Here is a 27,897-nt window from a genome sequence, read left to right as displayed (position 1 = left end):
GTCCGCCGTGGATTTCCGGTAACAAGCGGAAACCCAAAGCTGCTGTGTAATCGTTCAGTTTAGCTGCCGAAGCAGCTTCGTGTCTTTGAGAGAACCGTTGGTCTTCAGATTTAAGATGCCGGACTACTTGGGAAACGACCAGAGGAAGACGAAGGAAGAGGAGAAGGACGACGCCCCGATCCGATGTACGTCGAGACCCTGCAGGACATCTTAGATGCGGAGAACCGTCGACATTAGCTACTTAGCTTAGCGCTGTGTGTTAGCTTTACTTTCTGACCTCCGGCCGTGATAACAAAGTGTGGACAGAGAAGATGCCGTCACCATGACTTTAGAGGTTACGATGTGGCGGGATTAAACTGCGCGGCTCAGCTCGCTAACGGGTTCATGTCGTTTCCCTCCGCAGCTCTGGATGAAGGGGACATCGCCCTGTTGAAGACATATGTAAGTACCACCGGGCCCTGCACCGGGCCACCGGGCCCAGCGCAGGGCCACCGGGCCCGGGCTCCTCTGCGTTGCTCTGACTCGTGTGTGTCCGCAGGGCCAGAGCACCTACTCCCGGCAGATCAAACAGGTGGAAGATGACATCCAGCAGCTGCTGAAAAAGATCAACGAGCTGACAGGTTGGTGACCAGAACCACCGCACGACCAGAACCACCACGTGACCAGAACAACCGCGCGACCACGGCCGTGTGACCAGAACCACGCTTGACCACGGCCGTGTCTTTGTTTGAAGTTCCTTTGTGTGACTTTCAGGCATCAAGGAGTCCGACACGGGCCTGGCGCCGCCGGCCCTCTGGGACCTGGCTGCAGACAAGCAGACTCTGCAGAGCGAGCAGCCGCTGCAGGTGGCAAGGTGAACATCAGCTCTGGGTCCATGTGGCGGCTCTGTTGGACGCTCAGCCCTCCTGCTGCATTCAACTCAACGTCCCCCTGTCACAATAACAATAAGACGTGTTCTTGAGCGATGGCTCTGAAGTGATGGTTCTCAACGTTCCCCTCCCGTAACAAAGTTCTTCCAACAGATGCACAAAGATCATCAACGCAGATTCAGAGGACCCCAAATACATCATCAACGTCAAACAGTTTGCCAAGTTCGTGGTGGACCTGAGCGACCAGGTGGCCCCGACCGACATCGAGGAGGGCATGAGGGTCGGGTGAGGCGCGCTCCGCGGCGAGGTCAAAGAATCGTGAAGCGCTCTGCTAAATGTCGTGTCTTTCCTCCCAGAGTGGACAGAAACAAGTACCAGATCCACATTCCTCTGCCTCCCAAGATCGACCCGACTGTCACCATGATGCAGGTGAGAGAGAGAGAGAGAGCGAAAACACAAACACAGAACAAACACGGTTGTGTTGCAGGTGGAGGAGAAGCCCGACGTGACCTACAGCGACGTGGGCGGGTGCAAGGAGCAGATCGAGAAGCTGAGGGAGGTGGTGGAGACGCCGCTGCTCCACGTGAGTGCTCACGCCGCCGCCCTGTGAGGGGCGTGGCCAGTAGTCAACCCCGTCCTCTTGCTCCTCCAGCCCGAGAGGTTCGTCAGTCTGGGCATCGAGCCGCCGAAGGGCGTGCTGCTGTTCGGCCCGCCGGGCACCGGCAAGACGCTGTGCGCCCGCGCCGTGGCCAACCGGACCGACGCCTGCTTCATCCGGGTCATCGGCTCCGAGCTGGTGCAGAAGTACGTGGGAGAGGTGAGTGAGGAAGAGGAGGAGGAGGAGCAGCTGTGGGGTCCGTGAGGCCTGATGACCTGAACCTCATGTGTGGGTGTCTGTAGGGAGCCCGAATGGTGCGGGAGCTGTTTGAGATGGCCAGGACCAAAAAGGCGTGTCTGATCTTCTTCGATGAGATCGACGCCATCGGAGGTGAGGCGTGTTGACCCGGCCAAGAGCCTCCAGATCCTTACGATCACTCGTAGAAGGTGTACGATGAAGTCTGTTATTTAATTGCTGAATGCTATTCTTTTAATAACCAGTATCAAGCAAAGTCCAATGAGTGTCCTCACGCTGCTTTGACCCGGCCAGGCGCTCGCTTTGACGACGGCGCCGGCGGAGACAACGAGGTCCAGAGGACGATGCTGGAGCTCATCAACCAGCTGGACGGCTTCGACCCGCGAGGCAACATCAAGGTGCTGATGGCCACCAACCGGCCCGACACCCTGGACCCGGCGCTGATGAGGCCCGGCCGTCTGGACCGGAAGATCGAGTTCAGCCTGCCGGACCTGGAGGTGAGGCGGCGCGGTCCCAGAGCGGCGTGAGGCGGTTCTGTCGGGGCCCGCCTCACGCCGACGGCTTGTGTTTCAGGGTCGCACGCACATCTTCAAGATCCACGCCCGCTCCATGAGCGTGGAGCGGGACATCCGCTTCGAGCTGCTGGCCCGCCTCTGCCCCAACAGCACCGGTAAGGACACTCCCACTTCCTGTCCTGAAGCTTCACAACAGGAACGGTGGAATACCGACTGCTAGTTTCTCAGTTTTAAAATGTGCCCTCAAATCGTTGGTGAAACCCAGTGCAGTTCTTGTGTGTGGCCACTAGGGGGCGCTGTCACACTGGCTAATGAAAGTGCCTCTGGGTTTAGTTTAGCCTTTTAAAGGTAATGACAAGTTTCTATGGAGCGATGTTCACATGAAGAGATCTCAAGTCAAGCTCCAAACCTTCTGCTTGTGATGAGGTCTGAAGAAGCTGCTTCTATACAACCATCACATGACAGTGGAGCTGCTTCTATATGGCCGTCACAAGGCGGTGGAGAGGCAGGTCTCACACGTCTGGACCGGTGGAGCATGATGGCTGTCGTGTGACCTCCATGTGCTCCAGACTGCAGTAGACAGACCATAAGTCGTATGGAAGGTAAATCTGTTCTGATATGCACAGAAGACCTTTTAGAAGGCGCTTCAGTTCTGGACTGGAGGCTCCTCCTCCTCTCCTCCTCCTCCGAAGCTCTCAGCTTGTTCTCTGGTGATTTGAGTTCTCACCATGAAGCGTTTTTTCTTTTCTAGCTGAACCTGAAACTTCTATTTTCATAGGAGTGTCGTCTTTATTTCCTCTTAACCGGTAACATATATACTAATATTCACACGCCTGACCCGAAGCTCATGTTTCCTTTATTATAACACCAGCATTATTGAAATAGAGCTACCCGTGTAGTCTGGATCAGAACCCAGGCTACCCCCCATGGAGTCTGGATCAGAACCCTCTTGTGTTCTGCAGGTGCTGAGATCCGCAGCGTGTGCACCGAGGCCGGCATGTTCGCCATCAGGGCTCGCAGGAAGATCGCCACGGAGAAGGACTTCCTGGAGGCCATCAACAAGGTCATCAAGTCCTACGCCAAGTTCAGCGCCACGCCCCGATACATGACCTACAACTGAGTGTGTGTGAGGTCCAGCGGGGCGTCACTGTAAGAACCAGTCTGCCCCAAAAAGTCATTTGTTGTCTTGTTTGCTTAAAAAATAAAGTTTATTCCACATTTGAGTCTGAGTTGACATGTGACACGAGCCTCTTGGGAACAGCTGGTCCAGATCTCAGCACCAAATACTTCAGTAACAAACGTTTACAGCAGCTTCAGGATTCACCGTCATTCCACCAGCAGCTATATATAGATATATTATATATATAATATGTAATATATTATCTTGTAGGCACCCGATCCCGACACCACTGTTTAACACAAAGAGGAACGGTCGTTAACGGTCCGGATTCCTTAAAGCCTCAGTGTTGTGTTCAGAGCTGAGCGTCTCCAAGGTCACGAGGTCGTCATGGGGGCGGAGCCTCACCTAAGCACCGACCAATGGGTTTGAGCGTGACTCACGCGTCTCTACCTCAACCCGCCCAGCCCTCGCTGCTAGTCCTAGTCTGGAGGACCCCCGTCCGCTCCTCTCGGCTCCGGGTGGAACCGCTGCGCCGCTCCATCGGCCGGCGAGCGGCGACAGCGCAGCACGGCGTCGTGCACGGTGGGGAACGCCATCGCCGGGGTCACGACCCCAGAGAAGAACTGTAAGGTGTCCAGCTCGTCCAGGAGGCTTCCTGGTGGATCACAGGAGAACAGGGTCAGTCAAACGGGCCTGGTACCTCCAGCTAGAACTGTTGAGTCTCATGGGGTCCCTGGAGGCCGGAGCAGCGATGACTATGTGGAACCCTCGTGACTCATCATGACTCCTCATGGACAAATGTGCGCACGCGATTGGACTATTCAGATCAGACAGAGACCCGTATGTTCCCTCAGCCCATAGAGCAGTGTTGCCAGGTCCGCGGTTTTCCTGCGGAATCGGGCCACTTTTGAAGTGTTGCGCGGGTTGAATTTTTTGTCCGTTGATCGGGTAGACCTATTTTGCATGCAAATTACATGAATATCTTTAAATAAAAATCCATATTTTAAATGAAATAATTTATTCATACCCAAATCCTACCAAACTGACTCCAGATCAGCACGTACACACATTTTATTTATGATAATATACTGTATCTAATTACACAAGGCCATTTTAGGACCTAGGTGAAATAACTTGAGGGAAAACTGCTTTTAATGCTGGCAAACTAAACATGTTACTTTGTAGATATTACAATACATTTGGCAATGATAGCAATGCTGTTGGACTTTAAAAGCAGTGTATATGGTTTGGCACGGGCATATTTTGAGTTCTGATATTGGGCTGGTTTTATCTCACAGACCTGGCAACCCTGCCAGGGAGCTCCACCTCCACCTCCACGCAGGTACGCGAGCAACATAGCTAGCAGAAGCTTGTTGTTAGCATGGCGTCGGTGACTGAAAACTCTGTGGTATCTCTACGCGAAAGACCTTTCAATCGACGGTCAGATATTGACAAGAAGAGGCTGAAAGAGTTGGGACCCGAACATCCGGAATTAAAAATTCAGCAGCAAAGCGCTGACCGCGGGAGGACGTACACCCGGAGATTCTCCTCAAGCCGATATGCTAACCGGAGCTGGTTAGCTGAATGCTCCATGAGTAATTCGTTTTTTGTTTCCCCTGTCTGTTGTTCCAAAGTCCTGGGACTGAAACTCTCTGGACGGGGTGAGGGATCTACAGAGCTTCAGACAAGTGTAAAGCACAAATCTTGCCGCAGTTATCTAGCTAACAGCATGGAGCTAACTCGCTAACAGCTGTTAGCGAGTTAGCTTCATGCAGAGCAGTAGGAGACCGAACTGGCATCGAAACACAACGAAGAAGTTCTGAAAAACAGACATTCCCTCAAGAATAATGAAACAGGCTGGTTACAGACATGATTGACTTTCACCAGAGAGTTATTGAGAAGTTTGCCAACTTTAAAGAGAGGAGCTACTTGTCTTTACAGTAGTGGCTCTACTCTGTCCCCCAATGTAACATGTGATCTCTTTCTGACTCTATTCTGCTCTGAACCTCTTTCATGTGAGGGTGAAACTCTTTTATTTTGCAAACCTCTGAAACCCAACCCAATGTTCCTTAAAGCTGCTCTGAACCTCTAAAGTCACAGTGTGTTGATAGTTGTTATTGGACAATTCAATTCAATTCAGTTTATTTGTATAGCCCAATTTCACAAATTACAAATTTGTCTCGGAGTGCTTTACAATCTGTACACATAGACATCCCTGCCCCAAAACCTCACATCGGACCAGGAAAAACTCCCAAATAACCCTTCAGGGGGAAAAAAAGGGAAGAAACCTGGAGGAGAGCAACAGAGGAGGATCCCTCTCCAGGATGGACAGATGCAATGTGTACAGAAGGACATATTTAGAACAGTGTTGAGCACGCTGTGTTCGTGAAAAAAAGCTTTGTTTTTTACAATATTCTACTCAAAACCTATTTTCTTCTCATTGTTGAGTGCTATTTAAACTGCGCCCCCCCCCCCCCCCCAAAAATTCACCAGCCGCCACTGCTCCTCATGGACCCTCATGACTCCTCATGGACCCTCATGACTCCTCCTGAACCCTCGTGACTCCCTCGTGACTCCCTCATGAACCCTCATGACTCCTCATGAACCCTCATGACTCCTCATGGACCCCTCATGACTCATCATGGACCCTCATGACTCCTCATGACTCATCATGACTCATCATGGACCCCTCATGACTCATCATGGACCCTCATGACTCCTCATGACTCATCATGAACCCTCATGACTCCTCATGGACCCTCATGACTCCTCGTGACTCATCATGAACCCTCATGACTCCTCATGGACCCATCATGAACCCTCATGACTCATCATGAACCCTCATGACTCATCATGGACCCTCATGACTCCTCCTGACTCATCATGAACCCTCCAGACTCCTCATGGACCCTCAGGACTCATCATGGACCCTTATGACTCATCATGAACCCTCATGAGCCCTCATGAACCCTCGTGACTCCTCATGAACCCTCATGACTCCCTCATGACTCATCATGAACCCTCATGACTCCTCATGGACCCCTCATGACTCATCATGGACCCTCGTGACTCCTCATGGACCCTCAAGGACCCTCGTGACTCCTCATGGCTCCCTCATGACTCCCTCGTGACTCCTCATGACTCCTCATGGACCCTCATGACTCATCATGAACCCTCATGACTCCCTCATGACTCCTCATGGACCCTCATGACTCATGGACCCTCGTGACTCCCTCATGACTCCTAATGGACCCTCATGACTCCTCATGGACCCTCATGCCTCCCTCATGACTCATCATGGACCCTCGTGACTCATCATGAACCCTCATGACTCCTCATGAACCCTCGTGACTCCTCATGAACCCTCATGACTCCTCATGAACCCTCATGGACCCTCATGACTCATCATGAACCCTCATGCCTCCCTCATGACTCATCATGGACCCTCGTGACTCATCATGAACCCTCATGACTCCTCATGACTCCTCATGGACCCCTCATGACTCATCATGGACCCTCATGACTCCCTCATGGACCCTCGTGACTCCTCATGGCTCCCTCATGACTCCTCATGGATCCTCATGACTCCCTCGTGACTCCTCATGGACCCTCATGACTCCTCATGGACCCTCATGACTCATCATGAACCCTCATGACTCCCTCATGACTCCCTCATGACTCCTCATGGACCCTCGTGACTCATCATCAACCCTCGTGACTCATGACTCCCTCATGGACCCTCATGACTCCTCATGGACCCTCATGCCTCCCTCATGACTCATCATGGACCCTCGTGACTCCCTCATGACTCCTCATGAACCCTCATGACTCATGACACCTCATGGACCCTCGTGACTCATCATGAACGTCATGACTCCTCATGGACCCTCGTGACTCCTCATGGACCCTTGTGACTCATCATGAACCCTCGTGACTCCTCATGGACCCTCGTGACTCCTCATGACTCCCTCATGACTCATGAACCCTCGTGACTCCTCATGGACCCTCGTGACTCATCAACCCTCGTGACTCCTCATGACTCCCTCATGACTCATGGACCCTCATGACTCCCTCATGGACCCTCATGACTCCTCGTGACTCATCATGAACCCTCATGACTCCTCATGGACCCATCATGAACCCTCATGACTCATCATGAACCCTCATGACTCCTCATGGACCCTCATGACTCCTCGTGACTCATCATGAACCCTCATGACTCCTCATGGACCCATCATGAACCCTCATGACTCATCATGAACCCTCATGACTCATCATGGACCCGCATGCCTCCCTCATGACTCATCATGGACCCTCGTGACTCATCATGAACCCTCATGACTCCTCATGAACCCTCGTGACTCCTCATGAACCCTCATGACTCCTCATGGACCCCTCGTGACTCCTCATGGACCCTCATGACTCCCTCATGGACCCTCGTGACTCCTCATGGCTCCCTCATGACTCCTCATGGATCCTCATGACTCCCTCGTGACTCCTCATGGACCCTCATGACTCATCATGAACCCTCATGACTCCTCATGGACCCTCATGACTCCTCATGGACCCTCGTGACTCATCATCAACCCTCGTGACTCATGACTCCCTCATGGACCCTCATGACTCCTCATGGACCCTCATGCCTCCCTCATGACGCATCATGGACCCTCGTGACTCCCTCATGACTCCTCATGAACCCTCATGGACCCTCGTGACTCATGACACCTCATGGACCCTCGTGACTCATCATGAACGTCATGACTCCTCATGGACCCTCGTGACTCCTCATGGACCCTTGTGACTCATCATGAACCCTCGTGACTCCTCATGGACCCTCGTGACTCCTCATGACTCCCTCATGACTCATGAACCCTCGTGACTCCTCATGGACCCTCGTGACTCATCAACCCTCGTGACTCCTCATGACTCCCTCATGACTCATGGACCCTCGTGACTCCTCATGGACCCTCATGACTCCCTCATGGACCCTCGTGACTCCTCGTGACTCATCATGAACCCTCATGACTCATCATGAACCCTCATGACTCCTCGTAACTCATCATGAACCCTCATGACTCCTCATGGACCCATCATGAACCCTCATGACTCATCATGACTCCTCCTGACTCATCATGAACCCTCCTGACTCCTCATGGACCCTCAGGACTCATCATGAACCCTCATGACTCCTCATGGACCCTTATGACTCATCATGAACCCTCATGAGCCCTCGTGACTCCCTCATGAACCCTCGTGACTCCTCATGAACCCTCATGACTCCCTCATGACTCATCATGAACCCTCATGACTCCTCATGGACCCCTCATGACTCATCATGGACCCTCGTGACTCCTCATGGACCCTCATGGACCCTCGTGACTCCTCATGGCTCCCTCATGACTCCCTCATGACTCCTCATGGACCCTCATGACTCATCATGAACCCTCATGACTCCCTCATGACTCCTCATGGACCCTCATGACTCCTCATGGACCCTCGTGACCTCTCATGACCCCTAATGGACCCTCATGACCTCTAATGGACCCTCATGACTCATCATGAACCCTCATGCCTCCCTCATGACTCATCATGGACCCTCGTGACTCATCATGAACCCTCATGACTCCTCATGAACCCTCGTGACTCCTCATGAACCCTCGTGACTCCTCATGAACCCTCATGGACCCTCATGACTCATCATGAACCCTCATGCCTCCCTCATGACTCATCATGGACCCTCGTGACTCATCATGAACCCTCATGACTCCTCATGAACCCTCATGACTCCTCATGGACCCCTCATGACTCATCATGGACCCTCGTGACTCCTCATGGACCCTCATGACTCCCTCATGGACCCTCGTGACTCCTCATGGCTCCCTCATGACTCCTCATGGACCCTCATGACTCCTCATGGACCCTCATGACTCCTCATGGACCCTCGTGACTCATCATCAACCCTCGTGACTCATGACTCCCTCATGGACCCTCATGACTCCTCATGGACCCTCATGCCTCCCTCATGACTCATCATGGACCCTCGTGACTCCCTCATGACTCCTCATGAACCCTCATGGACCCTCGTGACTCATGACACCTCATGGACCCTCGTGACTCATCATGAACGTCATGACTCCTCATGGACCCTCGTGACTCCTCATGGACCCTCGTGACTCCTCATGACTCCCTCATGACTCATGGACCCTCGTGACTCCTCATGGACCCTCATGACTCATCATGAACCCTCATGACTCATCATGGACCCTCATGACTCCCTCATGGACCCTCGTGACTCATCATGGACCCTCGTGACTCCTCATGGACCCTCATGACTCCCTCATGGACCCTCGTGACTCATCATGACTCCTCATGGACCCTTGTGACTCATCATGAACCCTCGTGACTCCTCATGGACCCTCGTGACTCATCATGAACCCTCATGACTCCCTCATGACTCCTCATGGACCCTCATGACTCCTCATGGACCCTCGTGACTCATCATCAACCCTCGTGACTCATGACTCCCTCATGGACCCTCGTGACTCCTCATGGACCCTCATGACTCCCTCATGGACCCTCATGACTCCTCATGGACCCTCGTGACTCATGAACCCTCATGCCTCCCTCATGACTCCTCATGGACCCTCATGACTCATCATGAACCCTCATGCCTCCCTCATGACTCCTCATGGACCCTCATGACTCATCATGAACCCTCATGACTCCTCATGGACCCTCATGACTCATCATGGACCCTCATGACTCCTCATGGACCCTCATGACTCATGGACTGTTAAGAATATAAAAATACATACTTAGTACCCCATGTCACTCGCTTTGCATTAAGGCCCCGAAGCACCAAACTGTGTGTCCTTCTATGACATTAGGGCTCTGACCAGAGAGAACAGCTCATACGCATGCTCACCCACATGGAACATACTGACACTGCTGGATAAGAAGCACAGATACTGTAGGAACAAACACTTCTTGACCTCGGCCAGAAGATGACATCCACACAGGGAAGATAATCAGGAACTCTGTGCAACCCTTGGCTCTGACCTCACCCTGACCGCTCAGTCGTAGAATTGAGATTTAAATAAGAGCCGTACCTGTCACCGTCAAAGAATTTGTTTATGAAAGCAACAGATAGTTTCAATGCCTTTTAGTTTCTATTATATTAAAGAAACTGCACATCTCCTGCTTTAGATGGAGAACAACATACACACACACTGATTATGATGATGACGAGAAGATCGTGAGCCAAGAGGGTGGGACCACCCTGAGCTCCATCAGAAGGTGTTCAAAGTCTAAACCAGGAACACCTCCATCTGTTTTAACCAACCAGTGCTGCTGTCGTGAGCCCAGAGGGTGGGACCACCCTGAGCTCCAACGATGAGACGGACAAAGATTAAACCGAGTGACGTCTCCATCTATATTATCTAATCACGCTTGCTCTGAAAGATATAGTCATGTTCTCCTGGAGAACTCCAGTCTGTTATCGAACGATGCTTTGAGCTGACTTCATCCAGGCCCGTGCTGAAAGTTAAATGTTTTGTGTCTGAGACTTTTGTTCGACCACACTTAATTAAATCCACTTTGTTTTGAATTTTACTTTGCCGTCCTGGTCATCTTTTCCCAACCTTCGACAAATTGGTGACCCTGATGTGATATAACGGTGAAAAGGTGACCATTTTTGGACGAAGAGGTGCGAGTCCCCCGACCCGTGCCTAGGGTCCGGGACCTGGAGATCCAAGGAACCTGAGAGAAGTCCATCGGCAGATTACACACCCATCCTCAACTGGTCTCAGGCGCCTGAACAAATAAAAAGGTACGCAGAAACCTATTTAATTGAATTGTGTATATTGTAGTTATAGTAAAAAACCAAATTTGACCAGAGGATGCGTGAGTAAAATGTCATAGTCATTGTAGTGATAAAACAAAAAAATTAGATTTACAGTGTTAAAAGTGTGTTAGAAAACTGTTCCAGGGCATTGTTGATGACTATGTGATAACGTAAAACGAGCGTGAAAATTGCTTCTGAGTTATGAATAACTCTGGAAGTGTCGTGTCATAAAAAAGAGAAGTTTCGCGTCGTAAAACGAGCGTGAAAATTGCTTCCGAGTTATGAATAACTCTGGAAGTGTCGTGTCATAAAAAAGAGAAGTTTCGCGTCGTAAAACGAGCGTGAAAATTGCTTCCGAGTTATGAATAACTCTGGAAGTGTCGTGTCATAAAAAAGAGAAGTTTTGCGTCGTAAAACGAGCGTGAAAATTGCTTCTGAGTTTTGAATAACTCTGGAAGTTTCGTGTCATAAAAAAGAGAAGTTTCGCGTCGTAAAACGAGCGTGAAAATTGCTTCTGAGTTATGAATAACTCTGGAAGTGTCGTGTCATAAAAAAGAGAAGTTTCGCGTCGTAAAACGAGCGTGACAATTGCTTCTGAGTTATGAATAACTCTGGAAGTGTTGTGTCATAAAAAAGAGAAGTTTTGCGTCGTAAAACGAGCGTGAAAATTGCTTCTGAGTTACGATTAACTCTGGAAGTGTTGTGTCATAAAAAAAGAGAAGTTCCGCGTCGTAAAACGAGCGTGGAAATTGCTTCGGAGTTCTGATTAAAACTCTGGAAGTTTCGCGTCATAAAAAAGAGAAGTTCCGCGTCATAAAACGAGCGTGGAAATTGCTTCGGAGTTCTGATTAAAACTCTGGAAGTTTCACGTCGTAAACATATTAAAAGCACGTCCGTGTAAAATCGCGTCTGAGTATCTGTAATACTGTGCCGTATCTGGAAGAGATCGGACAGGTTTCTGCGGAGGTGCTCTGGACTTTGCCGGTCGTAGCAGATCAAAATGATGAATGTGTAAATTGCTTCTGTGAGGTTGGATACTGTGCCGGGTTCGAAGACCGGACAGGTGTCTGGATGCCACTCTGGGAGTTTCATGTTTTTTATAAGCGTGTAAATTGCTTTTGTGTTTTTTGTACAAGTTTCTGTAAATACTAGTTTCGAGTCGTAATAAATAAGTTGGATATGGTTTTAAATGATTCAGTCGGATGTTATAGAATTTGAAACGGAGGAAGATTTTAACAAATTTGTAATTGATGAAGACATATCTGTGGTAAAACAAGACGATACAATTACGAGTCCTGACACTGAGGTTGATATAACTGAGGTTCGATCTGCGGACGATTTGAATAAACTGCTTAGACCTAAAGTTGAAAAAATCCCCAGAAAAAAGCTGAAAAATACAATAACAGGAGCGGCCCCTCCCCTACCCACTTAGGATGATAGCCTCGCTGTGCTCAGCTGCACTCTCTGCACGCCCCCGCAAAGCGCGCCGCCTGCACAGGACGGAGCACAGTCCACTTTCCGCCTCCACCTGAACTTGAGCTCTGAGGGAGTTCTCCTCTCTTCTTGTGGTTAAGTACACACACATACTACATTAGCCAAACTGAGGTCGACATACTATGAATTGGAAGTGTACGACCATTTTTTATTAGATTTTTAAAAATGTTTTAGATAAATGCATTATTTTAAATTGTTCTTTAAATTTATTGATCAATTGATTCATTAATTGTTTTTTTGCCTGGCTAGCTCAGTCGGTAGAGCATGAGACTCTTAATCTCAGGGTTGTGGGTTATTAATTTTTTTATTTTATTTTTTATTTATTTTATTTTTATAGTTATTTATTTTATATTTTTATTATCATTTTTCCTCAATCTCTCTTAAAGATTTGACCCCTTTCAAGCATAACTACAGTTTTTCAGCCACAAGGCACCTCGGTGCAGCAGACAGCAGCACAAACACCTGGACCATACGTCCCTTATAATCCGTATCCAGCCCCTCCGCTACATCCATACGCACCGATCTATCATCAGCCACAGCAAGCCGCGTTGCACCGCAGTTCCCTCACACATTATGTCCCGCAACAGGCGGGTCAGCAGCCCCACATTGGGCGTCACCGTAGGGAAGACGGTGGGTGAGGGGAAGTTGGCGCAACGGAGGCTTTAGACGGAATATGAATAACTTTTAAATTATAGTCAGGCTGGACATTGGGCTAATGTTTGTCCTTTTCTACCACAGGGTTAGCAGTCTCAGTCAGGACCGCTTCAGTGCTCCCATAATGTCTAACCCCGCCATAACAAGCATCCAACACAAAGCCACAAGGTAACAGTGATCCACGGCACCAGGCCCGGATCAGAGACACAACATTAGCGGTGCCCAGATCCAACAGCTGACAGCGAACTGTATCCACTGAACATAAATGTGCCACGCCCACGGGTCAGCCAATGATTCAACTGGAGAATAAAGAGACACTGAAAAGGAAGAAAAGGTCTGGTGGGACAGGGTAGATGATGATGACATCACACCTCTGCATGACACCATCCAGCAGTGGAGACTTTGGTTCAAAGTCCTGCATCCCGACTCGCCACCAGAAGACCAAAAACATTGTGCTCTTAATTAACTGCACCCTGATACAAGATGAGAAGCAAGGAGTAGCAGCGGCTGGTGAATGGACACCAGAGCTGCAGATTGTATGCAGTCGTTGACACCGCAGCTCCTCAGCTCCACATCACAGTGTTGCTCCAGAGAGGAGGCAAAGAGAAGAACAGTGGTGAAAGCAGGGGTCGAGGCTACGGACTGGTGCCCACACAAATTAACACTGGCATTACTCCACATTTGAGAACATGTACAGAATTGCACACACATCGGAGGTCCAGTTAGTATCAGAAACACATGCTTAGCTGCACACATAGTAAGAGAGAACACTGATCATGGGGACACTGACAACATGCTTAACTTATTTCCAGACACTTTTTGGACTAAAGGGTGAACTGATGTGTGACTGACTCCGATGGCTCCCGTTGAGATAGAATTAAACCCGCGTACGATTCCATTTTAATCGTCATCAGCATCCCTTAAGGATGAAACAGACTGTAGGAATTTCTAAAACCATAGAATGGCTGTTATAGGCAGGTGTACTGGAGAGGACGAGGGCTCCCTGGAATACACCAATTAATTATTTTTTCTTCTAGATGTTGACTCTGTTCATTAAGAGTATTATTATTGAAAAGGACGGATTTAGGAATTCCGTCCTATTTCAAAAGGGGGAGGGAAGAACATGACAATCTATGTTAACGCCAGAGTCCCCAGAGGAGGGCCCCCGAGTACAGACCAATATATCAGATATCAGTAGGTTTAGAATCAGGGACCCTGACGGGAACCATTAGAAAATTGAAAAAATGTTGTGCACAAATATATAGTGCACACGCACACACTCAAGGTATCGAGTTTCAAGATGCATCAGGTCTGACAATGGAACACATTTCAACAACACTTGGCAGAAGTTGAACGAGCACTGGGCATAACCCACAAGTTTGGGTCGTTATATCATCCTCAGTCTCAGGGGCTAGTCGAAAGAGCCAATCAGACAATAAAATGGAAGATAGCAAAAAATGTGCGATGGCACCAAGATTACATGAGTGGAGGCGTTACCACTGGCATTGATGTCGATGAGAACATCACCAGGTGGGGATACGCATGTGTCACCGCATGAGTTGTTAACCGGCAGGAGAATGCCGGGCCACCCAGAGATGAAGGTCATATGCCATCTCTGGATGTTAGCAAAATCGAAATGAGTGAATACATGGCTGCACTAATATCTCTTATCAAAGATCTCTCCAACCAGGTTGTTCGTGCCCAGTCGATCGATCCGGAAGGAAAGGAGACACCGGTAAAGGTAGGAGACTGGGTCAGAGTTCAAGTTCACAGAAGAAAGTGGACTGAACCCAGGTGGACTGGACCGTACGAAGTAAAGGAGGTTACGTCACACTCGGTCCAGGTCAGAGGCAAGGTGGGTGCGAAGTGGCATCACCTGACACATTGTGCCCCAGCTCCAAGTCCGTTAAGGACATTGAACGAAGTAAGAACTGATTTGGAAAAAAGCCAAGAACAAACAGAGTCTTCGGACAATGTTCCGGAAAAGCCGGAACGCGGGTGAACAGTGATTGGGAAGGCGGGTGGAAAATAGAGTCCCCTTCAAAATCTTCAGATGTGATAACATCCGTGGATTTGACCAACTAACCCTAACCCTCATGACACCTCATGGACCCCTCATGACTCCCCATCCTCCCACTCCGTCCTCTTTCAGACTCACATGTCTGAATGCTGCTAGCACAATTTATGTTGTCTATATGTTTACATGTTTTTTTACTATTTTGCACTCTATGTTGTCTATATGTTTACATGTTTTTTACTATTTTTGCACTCTATGTTGTCTATATGTTGCACAATTCACTTTATGTTGGACAGAAGAGAAACGCAATTTCGATCTTCTGTATGTTTGCACATATGGAAAATTGACAAATAAACTGACTTTGACTTTGACTTTGATGACTCATGGACCCCTCATGACTCATGGACCCCTCATGACTCCTCATGACGAGTCATGGTTGGACCCAGGTTCCTCTGGCCTTGGTGCTGAGGGGATCGGCCCCCTTATACACAGAACACAGGTCAAAGGTCACAGGAGAACTCACTGCTGCAGCCGGCAATCACCACCTGAACCTCCACCTCCGCGAACTCCTTGATGACCTGCAGAGGACACACACGTTGACCCACGAACAGTCCAGAGCCTCCCGAGGCCCTGACCCCGAGGCCCTAACCCGAGGCCCTAACCCCGAGGCCCTGACCCCGAGGCCCTGACCCCGAGGCCCTGACCCCGAGGCCTTGACTCCGAGGCCCTGACCCCGAGGCCTTGACCCCGAGGCCCTGACCCCGAGGCCCTGACCCCGAGGCCCTGACCCTGAGGCCCTGACCCCGAGGCCCTGACCCCGAGGCCCTGACCCCGAGGCCCTGACACCGAGGCCCTGACCCAGAGGCCTTGACCCCGAGGCCCTGACCCCGAGGCCCTGACACCGAGGCCCTGACTCCGAGGCCCTGACCCCGAGGCCTTGACCCCGAGGCCCTGACCCCGAGGCCTTGACCCCGAGGCCTTGACCCCGAGGCCTTGACCCCGAGGCCCTGACCCCGAGGCCTTGACCCCGAGGCCCTGCTGGGAACACACCCTCAACTAGAAGAGGGAAGAACCTGTCTGACGGCCTTGGCCCCCACGGAGTCCATGAAGGCGGCCGGAGTCCAGTCCAGGACGACGGAGTGGACGGCGGTCAGAGGCTCCAGGAACACGGCCCCCTCCTCATGGGACCCCCACCTCCCGTTGCTCTGCTCCTCGACGTCATAGGACAACACCTCATGGGTCACTTCCTGCTGCGCTGCCTGCAGCCAATCACACACGGGCACTCTGGGGTTAGTTACTAGCTGCATTCTCTCTCCTGACCACCAGAGGGCGACTCCTCTGGTTGTATAGAAGTCTATGCTTCTTGTGTTAAAGCTGCATTCTCTCTTCTGACCACCAGGGGGCGACTCCTGGTTGTATAGTAGTCTACGCTTCATGTGTTAAAGCTGCATTCTCTCTCCTGACCACCAGGGGGCTCCTCTGGTTGTATAGAAGTCTATATAGTGACTACTTCCCTCAGTAAACATGTCTCTAGTTTCTAGTCTTCTTCTACACAGCATGATGTCATCGTTGATGCTTCATGGTCAGGACTCACCTTGCCACACAGGTCCAGTGACGGCTCTCGGTTGCTGGTTCTCTTCTCCCTCCGGTTCTTTTGGGCGTTGCGGGCGGCTTGCAAGGCCTTGGGGTCGACGCCCGTCTGAGGAGACAGCAGCACGTCAGGACTATGTCAGGACTACAGCAGGACTATGTCAGGACTACAGCAGGACTACGTCAGGACTACAACAGGACTACAGCAGGACTACAGCAGGACTACGTCAGGACTACAGCAGGACTATGTCAGGACTACAGCAGGACTATGTCAGGACTACAACAGGACTACAGCAGGACTATGTCAGGACTACAGCAGGACTACGTCAGGACTACAGCAGGACTACGTCAGGACTACAGCAGGACTACGTCAGGACTACAGCAGGACTACGTCAGGACTACAACAGGACTACAGCAGGACTACGTCAGGACTACAGCAGGACTACGTCAGGACTACAGCAGGACTACAGCAGGACAACAGCAGGACTACGTCAGGACTACAGCAGGACTATGTCAGGACTACAGCAGGACTACAGCAGGACTACGTCAGGACTACAGCAGGACTACAGCAGGACTACGTCAGGACTACAGCAGGACTACGTCAGGACTACAGCAGGACTACATCAGGACTATGTCAGGACTACGTCAGGACTACAGCAGGACTACGTCAGGACTACAGCAGGACTATGTCAGGACTACAGCAGGACTATGTCAGGACTACAGCAGGACTATGTCAGGACTACAGCAGGACTACAGCAGGACTACGTCAGGACTACAGCAGAACTACAGCAGGACTACGTTAGGACTATGTCAGGACTACAGCAGGACTACGTCAGGACTACAGCAGGACTATGTCAGGACTACAGCAGGACTACGTCAGGACTACAGCAGGACTACGTCAGGACTACAGCAGGACTATGTCAGGACTACAGCAGGACTATGTCAGGACTACAGCAGGACTATGTCAGGACTACAGCAGGACTACAGCAGGACTATGTCAGGACTACAGCAGGACTATGTCAGGACTACGTCAGGACTACAGCAGGACTACGTCAGGACTACAGCAGGACTATGTCAGGACTACAGCAGGACTATGTCAGGACTACGTCAGGACTACAGCAGGACTATGTCAGGACTACAGCAGGACTATGTCAGGACTACAGCAGGACTACATCAGGACTATGTCAGGACTACGTCAGGACTACAGCAGGACTACGTCAGGACTACAGCAGGACTATGTCAGGACTACAGCAGGACTATGTCAGGACTACAGCAGGACTACAGCAGGACCCGTTAGCTCACCACCTCCTCAACCCGTTAGCTCACCACCTCTTCAACCCGTTAGCTCACCACCTCCTCAACCCGTTAGCTCACCTCCTCTTCAACCCGTTAGCTCACCACCTCTTCAACCCGTTAGCTCACCACCTCTTCAACCCGTTAGCTCACCACCTCCTCAACACGTTAGCTCACCACCTCCTCAACCCGTTAGCTCACCACCTCTTCAACCCGTTAGCTCACCACCTCTTCAACCCGTTAGCTCACCACCTCCTCAACCCGTTAGCTCACCTCCTCTTCAACACGTTAGCTCACCACCTCCTCAACCCGTTAGCTCACCTCCTCTTCAACCCGTTAGCTCACCACCTCCTCAACCCGTTAGCTCACCACCTCCTCAACCCGTTAGCTCATGAGAGTATAGCATCCACAACTCCACCAACGTATTATAATGTCTCTAAAGAACCTGCATGTGCTGTGAAAGCTGATAACTTCTTACATGACGTCACTTCACCGGTTAGTTTGAGTTATTAAGTCTGGTCTGCGTGACCATGTGACCACATGTTCCTCCTCCTCCTCCTCCTCCTCCCATGGCTGGTTACCTTCTCCTTGAGGGTGTTCACATAAAGGTCGCTATTGGCAAAGTAGATGGAGGAGTTGAAGTGGAAGATCTTGATGCCCTCGTATTCCACTGCCTGGGAACAAACACAGAGGTCAGGTCAGAGGTCAACAGTCAGGTCAGAGTGACCGCCGATGCTCCGCCGACCCAGACGCACCTCTTCATACTCGTCCACGTCACAGTACAGCCCGGTTCCAGGGACGTGGCCCAGGACGGCACTCTGAGGACTGGAAGACAGACAGGTGAGGTCAGAGGTCAAGACACAGAAAGGTGAGGTCAGAGGTCAAGACACACTCAGCACCTCTGTGTCCTGTAGATGACGGTGAGGAGGGCGAAGGCCAGCGCCACCAGGAGGCCGTAGTCCAGACCCAACAGCACCGACGCCACGAAGGCCACCAGCCAGATGGCCTGAGCGGTCAATGGGGACGCACAGGGGACGGTCAATGGGGACGCACAGGGGACGGTCAATGGGGACGCACAGGGGACGGTCAATGGGGACAGTCAATGTGACGCCCTGAGGGGCTCCATTGGACTACTGACCAGCTCCAGCCTGCTGGTCCTCCACAGCGCCGCCACGTCCCGGAGCTGCCGGAACATGCCCAGCAGGTTCACCATGATGATGGCCGCCAGCGCCGTCTGGGGACGACACAGGAAGTCACTGGACCGGCTTGAGGGGAGGCGGAGGCTCTCCGTCACTCACCTGAGGGAGCGGCCGGAAGACGAACCCGACGGCCACCACCACCAGCAGCACCACGAGGGACGCCAGCAGCCCGGCGATCTGCACACACAGGCGGTCACCGTGACAACAGCCCGCTGGGGGGGGGTGACGACACACTGAAGTACGGCGCTACCTGAGTCTGGCCCCCGGTGCTCTCCTGCACCAGGCTCCTGGACATGGAGCAGGAGATGGCGAAGGTCTGGAAGAACGAGCTCAGGAAGTTGCACAGGCCGAGGGCGATGAGCTCCTGAGGGGGAGGAGCCATCTTCAGGCCGCGCTCACACCACGACAATATACAACGCTCTACTCACGTGACTGGTTTCGTCACGTCATTCGCACGTATATATTATATATATGTGTGTGTGTGTGTGTGTGTGTATATATATATTCAATTCAATTCAGTTTATTTGTATAGCCCAATTTCACAAATTACAAATTTGTCTGGGAGTGCTTTACAATCTGTACACATAGACATCCCTGCCCCAAAACCTCACATCGGACCAGGAAAAACTCCCAAACAACCCTTCAGGGGGAAAAAAAGGGAAGAAACCTGCAGGAGAGCAACAGAGGAGGATCCCTCTCCTAGGATGGACAGAACAATAGATGTCATGTGACCAGAAGGACAGATTTAGAGTTAAAATACATTCAATGAATATGACAGAGTGTATGAATAGTTCATAGTAGGCATATTCCACGATGGAGACCTCCACGATCCATCAGGCAGATGGCGGTGGGGAGGAGGAGTGGGCGGAGTCTCAACAGTGGGCGGAGTCTCAACAGGACAGTGGCGTAGTCAGGAGCAGGAATTCCACGACCCAGACCTCGATGATCCATCAGCAGATAGGATCTATGTCGTCTCATAGGGTCCGATGACCCCAAGAGACGTGATACATATATATATATGTATGGTGAGCTGGTGTTGCCAGGTGAGACTCACCTGGTTACCGTCCACGCTGTAGCCGTGCTTCAGGGCGAACGTCTTGGCGAGCGAGATGCCCATCGAGAATCCTACGATGGCGACGGCAAAGGAGTCCGTGACCAGACTGGGGAGCAGAGAGAAGTCCGGGACGGCGGGAGGGAGGAGCCTAAAGACAGAGCGCCACTCGTGTTATCCTGGAGCGGAAATGAGTTTTATGAAAATACAACCAACAGAAATAAATATGACTCGTCTGGAGTTCAAAGGTTATGTTTCAAATGCTTTAGAGGCGAAGAAAACCATATTTATCAGGGTTCATCCTCATGACCAATGAACAGGGTTCATCCTCACGACCAATGAACAGGTTCATCCTCACGACCAATGAACAGGTTCATCCACACGACCAATGAACAGGTTCATCCTCCTGACCAATGAACAGGTTCATCCTCACGACCAATGAACAGGTTCATCCTCCTGACCAATGAACAGGTTCATCCTCCTGACCAATGAACAGGTTCATCCTCCTGACCAATGAACAGGGTCATCCTCACGACCAATGAACAGGGTTCATCCTCATGACCAATGAACAGGTTCATCACATGACCAATGAACAGGGTTCATCCTCATGACCAATGAACAGGTTCATCACATGACCAATGAACAGGGTTCATCCTCATGACCAATGAACAGGTTCATCACATGACCAATGAACAGGTTCATCCACATGACCAATGAACAGGTTCATCCACATGACCAATGAACAGGTTCATCCTCATGACCAATGAACAGGTTCATCACATGACCAATGAACAGGGTTCATCCTCATGACCAATGAACAGGTTCATCACATGACCAATGAACAGGTTCATCACATGACCAATGAACAGGGTTCATCCTCATGACCAATGAACAGGTTCATCACATGACCAATGAACAGGTTCATCCACATGACCAATGAACAGGTTCATCCACATGACCAATGAACAGGTTCATCCTCATGACCAATGAACAGGTTCATCACATGACCAATGAACAGGGTTCATCACATGACCAATGAACAGGGTTCATCCTCATGACCAATGAACAGGTTCATCACATGACCAATGAACAGGTTCATCACATGACCAATGAACAGGGTTCATCCTCATGACCAATGAACAGGTTCATCACATGACCAATGAACAGGTTCATCCACATGACCAATGAACAGGTTCATCCTCATGACCAATGAACAGGTTCATCCACATGACCAATGAACAGGTTCATCCTCATGACCAATGAACAGGTTCATCCTCATGACCAATGAACAGGTTCATCCACATGACCAATGAACAGGGTCATCACATGACCAATGAACAGGTTCATCCTCATGACCAATGAACAGGTTCATCCACATGACCAATGAACAGGTTCATCCACATGACCAATGAACAGGTTCATCCTCATGACCAATGAACAGGTTCATCACATGACCAATGAACAGGTTCATCCTCATGACCAATGAACAGGTTCATCACATGACCAATGAACAGGTTCATCCTCATGACCAATGAACAGGTTCATCCACATGACCAATGAACAGGTTCATCCACATGACCAATGAACAGGTTCATCCTCATCACCAATGAACAGGTTCATCCACATGACCAATGAACAGGTTCATCCTCATGACCAATGAACAGGGTTCATCCTCATGACCAATGAACAGGTTCATCCTCATGACCAATGAACAGGTTCATCCACATGACCAATGAACAGGTTCATCCACATGACCAATGAACAGGTTCATCACATGACCAATGAACAGGTTCATCCTCATGACCAATGAACAGGTTCATCCTCATGACCAATGAACAGGTTCATCCTCATGACCAATGAACAGGTTCATCCTCATGACCAATGAACAGGTTCATCCTCATGACCAGTGAACAGGTTCATCCACATGACCAATGAACAGGTTCATCCTCATGACCAATGAACAGGGTTCATCCTCATGACCAATGAACAGGTTCATCCTCATGACCAATGAACAGGTTCATCCACATGACCAATGAACAGGTTCATCCACATGACCAATGAACAGGTTCATCCTCATCACCAATGAACAGGTTCATCCACATGACCAATGAACAGGTTCATCCTCATGACCAATGAACAGGTTCATCACATGACCAATGAACAGGTTCATCCTCATGACCAATGAACAGGTTCATCCACATGACCAATGAACAGGTTCATCCACATGACCAATGAACAGGTTCATCCTCATCACCAATGAACAGGTTCATCCACATGACCAATGAACAGGTTCATCCTCATGACCAATGAACAGGGTTCATCCTCATGACCAATGAACAGGTTCATCCTCATGACCAATGAACAGGTTCATCCACATGACCAATGAACAGGTTCATCCACATGACCAATGAACAGGTTCATCCTCATGACCAATGAACAGGTTCATCCTCATGACCAATGAACAGGGTTCATCCTCATGACCAATGAACAGGTTCATCCACATGACCAATGAACAGGTTCATCCTCATGACCAATGAACAGGTTCATCCTCATGACCAATGAACAGGTTCATCCACATGGCCAATGAACAGAGACGATAGTTTGATTAAAACAGTATGAGAGCTTATGGCGGCTTATATTTTGCTTTCTTTTAAAAGCTTGTGAATTATTTGAAACTCCGCGTAATGAACAGATGAATATCATAACACTCTGCCAAGGCCTTCCCCAGGTGTTCCATGTCGGGCCCCGTCTGAAGCGTCTGTGCTGGTCATGGACTCTGAACCCTCTCTAGGCTCCGCCTACCCGGTCGGTATCTTCCCCACCACGTCCACGCCGTAGTCCTGGGACAAGGACATGCCGTAGGAGACGCCGGTGGACACGATGACCACGATGATCTCCCCGGGGACGGGGACGGGCAGCGTCTTCTTGAAGCGCTCGTTGAGGTCTTTTACGGCGTACAGGAAGACGAGGCACGCCAGGCCCAGGGCGGCCGTGGACAGGTTGGTGCCGGCCACGCCCCCGAGGACGGCCCGGAGGCTCTGTGGGGACAGAGGACCGTCACCGCGCCGCTCGGGGCTCCTCCCACTCTGAAGCTCACGGGACGTACGTGGAGGACGGCGAGCGGCCCGCTGAAGCGCCGCGTCTTCACGCCCAGCAGGTACTTGAGCTGAGAGACGACCACGTGCACCGCCGCCGCCGTGGTGAAGCCGCGCACCAGCGGCTCCGTGAGGTAGATCGCCACGAAGCCGAACCGGAGGAGGCCGAAGGAGAGCTGACAGGAGGAGGAGCGCAACGCGCAGGGGTCACGTTATCACGTTACTGGGACGGGTCAAAGGTCAATCAACAGGCTCACCTGGATGATGCCCACCAGGGTGGTGAGCACCACGGCCACCTGCACCCTCTTGGCGTCCCGGGCCTCCACGTCCAGCACGGCGGACGCGTTGGTGCCGTTGGCCGGGACGTAGAACATGGCGTCCGGCGCCTCCCTCACCACCACGGCGCCGATCATCAGGCTGACGACGGCGAAGGTGCCTGCAGAGCACACGCAGAGCGGCGTGCTGTCAGAGTGCATTGTGGGGGAATACGTGCTCTGTCACTGGGTTCAGGCCTTCCTGAGGGTCAGTGTGTCCACAGAGGGGCTCAAAGGTCAGAGGTCAGCTAGTTTCAGACCCGTGACCCCAAAGCTGAACCCGTGTCACTTGACCAGCAGCCACATTATTGCGACCCTCCCCCCCCCTCGGCCCTCCGGGCTCCACCAGCTGCTTCCTGTCATCACTTCTGGTCTCCTCTGGTTTTAAGGAGCAGCTGCAGATCCTTTGGATGGACTGGTAGTCTCAGGCAGCCGTGTAGGCCGAGGACCCCGCGTGACCCCCCCGGGCGGCCCGAGCCCCTCGGTATGAGTCCAGGACCAGGACCAGGGGTCATGTTCCTGTTGCTGCATTTCCTAAAGTAGTGGCAGGTTTACTATTTATGGAAACCATGGCGGCACAAGCGTCACAGGATGTTCTCAACATGAATGAAGGTGTGAAAGGTCCGCCTGAAGGCCTCAGGTCACGGCTTCACTGAGGGGTCACGAGCAAAGAGACCGGTGGAGAGACTCATGTCTGGACTCCTGGAGCTGTGATGCCACGTGACCACGTGACCACGTGACCACGTGACAGGAGGAGCAGCTCCAGGAGGTTCCTCACCCACGGAGATGTGTCTGGACGTGCCGAAGAAGGTGTAGAGCAGGACGGGGTAGAAGGAGGAGTAGAGCCCGTACACCGGAGGCACGGCCGCCAGCATGGCGTAGGCTAGACCTGCGGAGCAGAGGAGGAGGAGGAGGTGAACCAGAGGAGCAGAGCAGAGGAGGAGGAGAGGAGGAGCAGAGGAGGCGCAGAGGTGAACGAGAGGAGCAGAGGAACACAAGCTCCAGATACAAAACCAACATGAGTCATGTGAGAAGGTCTTCATCACGCAGCAGGGCCGGCTGGGAGTGTTCCGCTTGTGTGTTTTTAGGGCGACGCCCACCAGGGAGACGACTCCTGCCACCAGGGAGACGACTCCTCCCACCAGGGAGACAACTCCTCCCACCAGGGAGACGACTCCTCCCACCAGGGAGACGACTCCTCCCACCAGGGAGACAACTCCTCCCACCAGGGAGACGACTCCTCCCACCAGGGAGACGACTCCTCCCACCAGGGAGATGACTCCTCCCCCAGGGGTCACTGACCTTGAGGCAGCTGCACCATGCCGGTGCTGAGGCCCGACACCACATCTGAGAACAGGTACTGCCTGAGCGGGTAGGAGGGCAGCCAGGTGAGGATGGGCAGCGCGCTGAAGGCCGCCGCCTTGGCCTTCTGGGACGAGCACCTGGACCCAGGAGAGCAGGAGTCACTCCTCAGAGACACAGGGAGAGGAGGTGCTGCTCGCTGGCCCCCTGGTGGACACATTCATACTGCAGCGCCTTCACACAGTCTCTACGCTGCTCCATGGACACCCCACACCTCATATCCATCCATCTATCATCTATCCATCCATCCATCTATCTATCATCCATCCATCAATCATCTATCTATCCATCTATCATCTATCCATCTATCATCTATCCATCCATCTATCATCTATCCATCTATCTATCATCTATCCATCTATCATCCATCCATCATCTATCCATCTATCATCTATCCATCCATCTATCCATCCATCTATCCATCCATCTATCCATCTATCCATCATCTATCCATCTTCAGAGTGTTCTGGAGTCACACAGTCGACCATGACCAGCCTGGTTGAGGAGACTTCCTGTTGGACTTGTGCCCCGACACTGATTCCGGGGTTTGCTCAAGAGCACGTCAGCAGGACCGATCAGCGTGAGCTCACCTGAGCCGCTGCGCCAGCCTCTGTCGGAGGGTGGTGGCGTTCCCTCTGCGGTGGAGCAGCTGCGACCTGAGGAAGGCTTCATCGTAGACCGGCCGTTGGATCCTGTAGGTGGGCTGTGAGTCGGCCTCCTCTGGCGCCTCCTCTGGCGCCTCCTCTGGCGCCTCCTCTGGCGCCTCCTCTGGCGCCTCCTCTGGCGCCATGGCGGCCAAAGCCCTCGTCTCTCCGTCTCTCATCCCTTCATGGGTCGGGAGGTCCACCCTCCTCTCCTGAGGAGAGAGACACGTGATCACTACACCACGTCGCTCCGCCGCTCAGCGTAAACAGCCGGTCACACACGCACGCGCTTCACCGAGGGACGCGGACGCGCCTCACGAGCCTGTTCTCGTGTCTGTAAGTCAACCCTCGCCTGTAACACGTACGCGCCTCACGAGCAAGATCTGGTGTACTGTTCGCTTCAGTTCGCTTCAGTTCGCAGTCAGCATCGTCAGAGGAAGCAGCTCGTCGGTCGAGCGGTTCGCCTGGCCGGGAGAACTAAACGCTTCCCTAACCGTTGAGCATCAAGCTAGCATAAACATGGCGTTCAGACGGGACTCGGACCTGCGGCTCCTGCGGGATGAGGCTGCTGCTGCTGCCGGAGGAGGAGGACGCGGAGGCTCAGCTTCACGGGAACCGGCGGCTGGAGTTAAAGCTTAACCTTCCAGGAGGAACTGCGGTCAAGCCAGCCGCCACTTCGGAAAACACAGTCAAGCCAGCCCGCACGATTTTTTTCAGGACACGTATATACCAGGCATTACGGTGCGAGTGTGTGAAAACTGTTTTCAAAATAAGAGCGAACTTCCGGTGAACGTGATATAGTGATAGATTAAACTAAATGAAGAGATGAAAAATCATGAATGGTATGAATGATGAATACATTAAATGAAAGAAAGTAATTATTCCAATATTGGGATATTCTGATTTAGAATTTCAAAATAAAAGATACAGAAAATCACATTCATGCGCAAATGTGTCTAATTTCAGAATAGATTTAGAACAAAATGGTGCGTAGTTATAAGATATTTTCACTTCTGATTCATGGTAGAGTACCTCAAGGTGTCATCCAGAGATAATCAAGACATTCTGACGTTTGATTTCTAAATGAAAGCACTTCATAAAGAAAATAATACTAATATATTTCCAATATTTGAATTTTATTTTAAGCAAATCCGTAACTTTCTTGAAAAAAACTACAGTGCAGTCTTGTTATTGGTGACCTCAGCTAGGCCCATGATTATTTTCATGAGATATTACTGTGTGGATTTTGAATGAATTCAGTTTAAAGTTAGAGAGAAATTAATATTATTAATATTATGGCAATATTTGAATTTTATTTTAAGCAAATCTGAAAGTTTCTTGAAGAAAATTACACTGCAGCCTTGTTAATTGTGACCTCTGCTAGGGCCATGAATATTTCCATGAGATATTACTGTGTAGATTTTGAATTAATTCAATTTAAAGTTAGCGAGAAATAAATATTATGAATATTCTGGCAATATTTGAATTTTATTTTAAGCAAATCTGAAACTTTCTTGAAAAAAGGTACAATGCAGTCTTGTTAGTGGTGACCTCAGCTAGGTCCATGATTATTTTCATGAGCTATTACTGTGGATTTGAATGAATTCAATTTAAAGTTGGCGAGAAATAAATATTATTAATATTCTGGCAATATTTGGATTTTATTTAAAGCAAATCTGTAACTTTCTTGAAAAAAGGTACAATGCAGTCTTGTTATTGGTGACCTCTGCTCGGCCCCTGAATATTTTCATGAGATATGACTGTGTGGATTTTGAATAAATTAAATTCAAAGTTAGCGAAAAATAAATATTATTAATATTATGGCAATATTTGGATTTTATTTTAAGCAAATCTGTAACTTTCTTGATAAAAATTACACTTCAGTCTTGTTAATGGTGACCTCTGTTAGGCCCATGAATATGTTCATGAGATATTACTGTGTAGATTTTGAATGAATTCAGTTTAAGTTTAGCGAGAAATAAAT

General features: G+C 50.6%; 2 protein-coding genes across 4 annotated transcripts; one reads left to right on the top strand and one right to left on the bottom strand.

Annotated features, from left to right (window-relative positions):
* Positions 1-26: 26 nt before the first annotated feature.
* On the top strand, positions 27-3,460 carry psmc2 (proteasome 26S subunit, ATPase 2). The gene is made up of 12 exons (XM_056410824.1): positions 27-185; positions 404-441; positions 539-620; positions 754-853; positions 1,023-1,154; positions 1,226-1,298; positions 1,357-1,452; positions 1,522-1,686; positions 1,770-1,857; positions 2,017-2,219; positions 2,296-2,392; positions 3,200-3,460. The coding sequence occupies exons 1-12, from the start codon at positions 116-118 to the stop codon at positions 3,355-3,357; spliced, it is 1,302 nt and encodes a 433-aa protein (XP_056266799.1). The 5' UTR covers positions 27-115; the 3' UTR covers positions 3,358-3,460.
* On the bottom strand, positions 3,415-26,858 carry slc26a5 (solute carrier family 26 member 5). Of its 3 annotated transcripts, none has more exons than XM_056410810.1 (18): positions 26,457-26,853; positions 25,860-26,125; positions 25,210-25,349; positions 24,686-24,796; positions 23,851-24,029; positions 23,605-23,769; positions 23,301-23,536; positions 20,502-20,649; positions 19,698-19,811; positions 19,547-19,624; positions 19,387-19,482; positions 19,148-19,254; positions 19,004-19,073; positions 18,830-18,922; positions 16,960-17,064; positions 16,439-16,624; positions 15,889-15,943; positions 3,415-4,012 (listed from the first exon to the last, which is right to left on the bottom strand). In XM_056410810.1, exons 2-18 carry the CDS (start codon positions 26,090-26,092, stop codon positions 3,837-3,839), a joined length of 2,292 nt encoding a protein of 763 aa, XP_056266785.1. In that variant the 5' UTR covers positions 26,093-26,125; positions 26,457-26,853; the 3' UTR covers positions 3,415-3,836. The 3 variants fall into 3 exon arrangements, 2 of the variants coding, with proteins under 2 accessions (XP_056266785.1, XP_056266786.1); XR_008831131.1 differs by having other exon boundaries at positions 3,987-4,012; positions 16,416-16,624; positions 26,457-26,858; XM_056410811.1 differs by lacking the exons at positions 25,210-25,349; positions 25,860-26,125; positions 26,457-26,853 and adding an exon at positions 24,926-25,196 and having other exon boundaries at positions 23,301-23,769.
* Between the last annotated feature and the right edge of the window lie 1,039 nt (positions 26,859-27,897).

This window comes from Pseudoliparis swirei, unplaced genomic scaffold (genome assembly GCF_029220125.1).
Source record: "Pseudoliparis swirei isolate HS2019 ecotype Mariana Trench unplaced genomic scaffold, NWPU_hadal_v1 hadal_27, whole genome shotgun sequence".
NCBI lineage: Eukaryota > Metazoa > Chordata > Actinopteri > Perciformes > Liparidae > Pseudoliparis > Pseudoliparis swirei.
The sequence above is the reverse complement of the archived record's forward strand: the minus strand, read 5'-3'. Positions and strand labels throughout refer to the sequence as shown.

Coding starts and splice junctions, on each gene's coding strand:
- psmc2 (XM_056410824.1), top strand. CDS start 116: ATGCCGGACTACTTGGGAAACGACCAGAGGAAGACGAAGGAAGAGGAG. Junction 1,858..2,016: donor TGAGATCGACGCCATCGGAG/GTGAGGCGTGTT, acceptor TGACCCGGCCAG/GCGCTCGCTTTGACGACGGC. Junction 2,393..3,199: donor CCTCTGCCCCAACAGCACCG/GTAAGGACACTC, acceptor TGTGTTCTGCAG/GTGCTGAGATCCGCAGCGTG.
- slc26a5 (XM_056410810.1), bottom strand. CDS start 26,092: ATGAGAGACGGAGAGACGAGGGCTTTGGCCGCCATGGCGCCAGAGGAG. Junction 17,065..18,829: donor TGAACACCCTCAAGGAGAAG/GTAACCAGCCAT, acceptor CTGTCTCCTCAG/ACGGGCGTCGACCCCAAGGC. Junction 15,944..16,438: donor GGGCCAAGGCCGTCAGACAG/GTTCTTCCCTCT, acceptor TGTCCTCTGCAG/GTCATCAAGGAGTTCGCGGA.